The 4,203-nt window shown below is 45.3% G+C and overlaps 1 protein-coding gene across 1 annotated transcript in view; it reads right to left on the bottom strand.

Moving 5' to 3' along the window:
• LOC104507687 (core histone macro-H2A.1-like) overlaps positions 1 to 1,017 on the bottom strand; it is a gene marked incomplete at its 5' end in the record, with an annotated part of 5,297 nt that extends 4,280 nt beyond the window's left edge. Inside the window, one exon of the mRNA XM_010149048.1 lies at positions 843 to 1,017. Within this exon, the coding sequence (XP_010147350.1) occupies positions 843 to 1,017 (175 nt within the window). The remainder of the gene's footprint in view (positions 1 to 842) is intronic.
• Between the last annotated feature and the right edge of the window lie 3,186 nt (positions 1,018 to 4,203).

The raw sequence follows: 4,203 nt of genomic DNA, 5'->3' as shown, positions 1-4,203 counted from the left end.
CGTAGGGGTAAGAATATCCCTGCTGTACATCAGCCAGCTTCTTGCACGACCAATTCAAAAGGGGCAGATGGTCAGGGTGAAAGACACAACGCTCCCACTCCGCCTGGATTTGGCTCTTGGTCTCCATCCTGAGCCATCATTAAGGGCCAAGTGTTCCAACCTCCCTCCCCACCCCAAACCCAAGAGCTCAGATTGAAAGTGTAGCCTGTACGTAGGCTCTTAAGGACACGATCCAACGTTCGAAGCACTGGGTACTCTCTACAAAGTCAGAGCACCTTCGATGTAGACTCTGGCTTTCAAAAACCTTGGTAAAGTCTTTTAAATCCCATGATGTAAACTGTGAGGAATTCTGCTTACAAGTTTTGGGTGAAAACTTGAAGTGATTCTGCAGATCCTGAGAACAAAGGCACTTGGGGTTTGCTGCTTAATGAACCTGAAGACATGTCTTCTGGCCATCCTAAGCCATGTATTGCAGTAAGTATAATTATACACTAAAACTAGGTAAAATAGACCCCTTTTCTTCACGTTCTCCACATCCCCAGTTGATAGTCTAAAAAACCTTGTAATATCTTCTTAAAAAGTCCATTTTATGCTCTTCAACCTATGTGCATGTTTTAAGATCCTGCAGGGATCACTGACACCCACCCAAGCTGAACTAGCACGCAGAACGCTGCAGGCTCCATGCACAGCTTAATACTCCCACAAGAAACATTTCATACAGGGAACTGACCTAAACGAACAAGACAAGTCAGTATTGTAGCACTGGGTTTAGGACTGGAGCACACGAGATGGCCCTTGGAAAATGTGACCTATTTGGCATGGGATTGGTGTACTCGCCTTACCTGCCGCTGCCAATCGAAGGAAACGCAATCGATTTCAGCTTCTTTTCATCAGCCAGAGCCAAGCAGTTCTTCACCGTCTTTTCCAGCAGCTCCTCGCATTTGTCTGAGCCCCAGCCTGGGCTGTTACAGTGGATCACAAACTTGGCGGGCAACCCATGGCCGGCGCTGACAACAGCTAGGAGGAAACGAAAGTGAAACGTCATTGCTTTCCTCTCCGTCACGTTAAGAGAGTGCACGTGTGATTAAAACAGCAAACAACTGACAGACATTCCTTTAGCCTCTGTGAATGTTTCAGATTACAAATCACACAGCCTTAAAATATAACAACATGATTACAGAGACTTTGTATTTTCCATTTCCAGCTGCTCTTGGCTGTGGTAATTTATAAATCACAGCTACAATCCCGCTTATTTTAGAGAGAGCAAGAATTCATGACTGACATCAAAGGAAACCCGTTTGTAGTGGGGATTGTGCAAACTGGTGTAACGCCTGCGGAGAAGGCAGCAACCCGATAGAAGGGAAACCATCCAAAGGACGATCTCGCTTTGGTGCAGCGTATGACCGAGCTACAGGAAATCCGAGGCTGCGGGACGGTCACACGGTTACCACTTGTGTGACCTTCAGCTCCGCGCGCTACACGCAGTTTGCTTAGCTGGCTTCTGCGCATGCTGAGCCCCGCTGCATCGGTGCAGAGCTGCGAGCGCTCTGCAAACCGGGAAGAAAGGCTGAGAAAAGGTGGATTAAGATTTTTTTTTCCATCTTTGTTTCTGAGTAACTTTAAAGATATTTTGTGTAATTTCAAGACTTTGGGCCTGGTCTTATTTAAGCTTTTTTCTCTGTGGGTCATCCGAGACCACTTAAACAATGCTGGGTGTAGTTTATCTCTTTCAGCACATTCTTGACAGAGGGTTGGAGAGGATGAATTTCTAGATTTAGAGTGTTTGATTCACACTGTTTACAAAGCAACAGGCAAGGCCTTGTATGTACAAAAACCCAAAGAATTTTACCATTCTAATGGTATATTATCATCACAGTACCACCACGGACGTGACTGACACCAGGGATGCTCCAGACGAGGCCCCCTCGCAGCAGGAGAACACGTTCTGGGTTCCCCCCTTCCCTTCCCAGTGCAGAGCAACAACAGACTCTGCCCTACCTGCCAGAAGGCAAGATCGCTGCCGTTTCTGAACCCATGGGTCTGTGGTTACAATCAAAAACTTGTAGCTTTGGTTTGTTAAAAAACAAAACCAAAAAAGAAGGAAGAAAATCACCCTAATCACAAGCTGAGGGCAGAAAAACACATAGTTGAGATCTCACAGGAGCATACACTGAACCTTCAGTGGTGAACCTGAGTGGTCAGGCACTGGAACAGGCTGCCCAGGGCAGTGGTGGAGTCACCGTCCCTGGAAGTGTCCAAGGAACGTGCAGACGTAACGCTTGAGGATGTGGTCTAGTGGGTACGACAGTGCTGGGGTGATGGTTGGACTGGGGGATCTTATCGGTCCTTTCCAACCTTAGCGACTCTGTGATTAATTCACCATCAGCCCCTTAACATGCACCTTTTACGGTGTAATTATATGCGGCCACAAAAGTGTGGGTATAAAAAGGCAGTTCTCGTGCCTTCAAAAACAGTAAGAAAAATACCAATAATTTAAAAAAAAATTAAAACTCAGTTTTGCAAAGGTGCTTGGAGGCCAGAAATCCTCTACTCCATTCTGGAATGTTTTCGAGGCATTTTGCTATTTAAGATGAGTAGAACTAACTCGTGGAGCACAATCATCCCATGTGGATACTGTCCCTGAGCTGCTGCAGGAAAGAGAAAATGGACTTTGTCACCCGGCGATCTGACCGGAGTTAACTGGAAGAGGCCGTTTTGAAGGACAATGGAAGCACAAGCATTTATGTTCTTATGGGTGTGCAGATTCCCAACATGCTGAATAGCCTCGGTGTTAGGCAACGCTAATTTGTCATCATATGCAACTGAAGTGTTGGCAGGCCCAGAACACATCATAAATCCAAGAAAAATCTATTAAAAGCAGCTGACATCTCTCTAGTCAGATGTGAAATGTGGATAATAGCTTCATCCTGAAAGAATAAAATACTGTATTGATACGCACCACCGACTTTAATATTTCTCAGGGAGTGTTTTCTAGGGTAGTCATTAATTAAATCATTAGGATTCTGTTGAGGACAACTGTTAATTACCTACAGCAGTTGTCCCTTACTTCAAATGCAAATGCTCTGGAAGAGGAAGTTATGCTTTTGCTGGAAAAAGAGGGAACCACAGACCCGCTCTGTGCTGGTTACAAGTATATTCCAGGTAAGGACCCTGGTTGTTGGCAAATTGAAGGGATACCCATAGAGCCGAGCAATCTGAAAACTGGATATCCCTATGACTGAGAAACGAGACCCTAGAAACTCCAACGAGACCCTAGAAGCCAGATTCTTCTGGTGTGGTGTAGAGCTCCGCACCGGGCGAGCCTGCCAAGCAGCCCTCACATCCAAGGGATGCCCTGATGGCTGAGAATAAAATCAGTTCTCTCCCACTTGCAACCTCTCTGTGAGGAGTTTGCTCTGAGCTGATCAGCAATACTGCACAGAAGTAAGCAAAACAGAAATGAAGTCATTGATTATACCTATTTTTGCAGAACAAGAATTCCAAGAAAACTTATTAAAAATTTTAAAAAGAGGGGAAAAAAACCCCAATCCCACCACCCAACGTATTAAGCTCCAGAAGTAAATGGTTGTCCTGTCAGAGATGAAGCCGTACATGTCCCCTTCAGCTTCAGTCAGACTTCGTTTACAAAACTGTGCACGCTGTATTTGTTTTTACAGCATAAACACAGATGGCAGGATCTGCCTTCTATATGAACAACGTGTATCAGCAAGTTCACAGATGGTGTAAAATTCTGTATTGTCATGACCAGACTTTATTACTCATATAGTAGATTTTTCTCAGATATTACATAAATTTTGATAAGTAGGCACCAAAAAGGCATAAGCTTTTATAGGGATGATTTTGGCACCGATTAAACCGAGTATCCAAGCAGATGCTGAACTTTAAGCACGTGCTTAAGTTCAGCGTCAGTCAGCGGTGTTTCAGCAAGGCAGATGTTTGCCAGAGCTGGACTCGGCTGTTTGGAGAACTAAGCATCTCATGAATTGCTTTTCTGAACTGTGCCCTTAATAATCCACACCGACTGCGTGTGCGCCTACCTGGGAACAGACCGACTTTACGTGTTGTATTGCATCACTGCACCACTCCCAGAGGCTTTGGTGAAGGTCACGTAGGACGCGACGTGCGCATTTTAACATCACGTAACCCCTAAAAGCTGCCCGCAGGCAGCAGGAACCCAAGCGC

Source organism: Eurypyga helias, unplaced genomic scaffold (genome assembly GCF_000690775.1).
Source record: "Eurypyga helias isolate BGI_N326 unplaced genomic scaffold, ASM69077v1 scaffold31103, whole genome shotgun sequence".
In the NCBI taxonomy this organism is placed as follows: domain Eukaryota; kingdom Metazoa; phylum Chordata; class Aves; order Eurypygiformes; family Eurypygidae; genus Eurypyga; species Eurypyga helias.
This window is presented reverse-complemented; position numbering and strand designations above follow the sequence as displayed.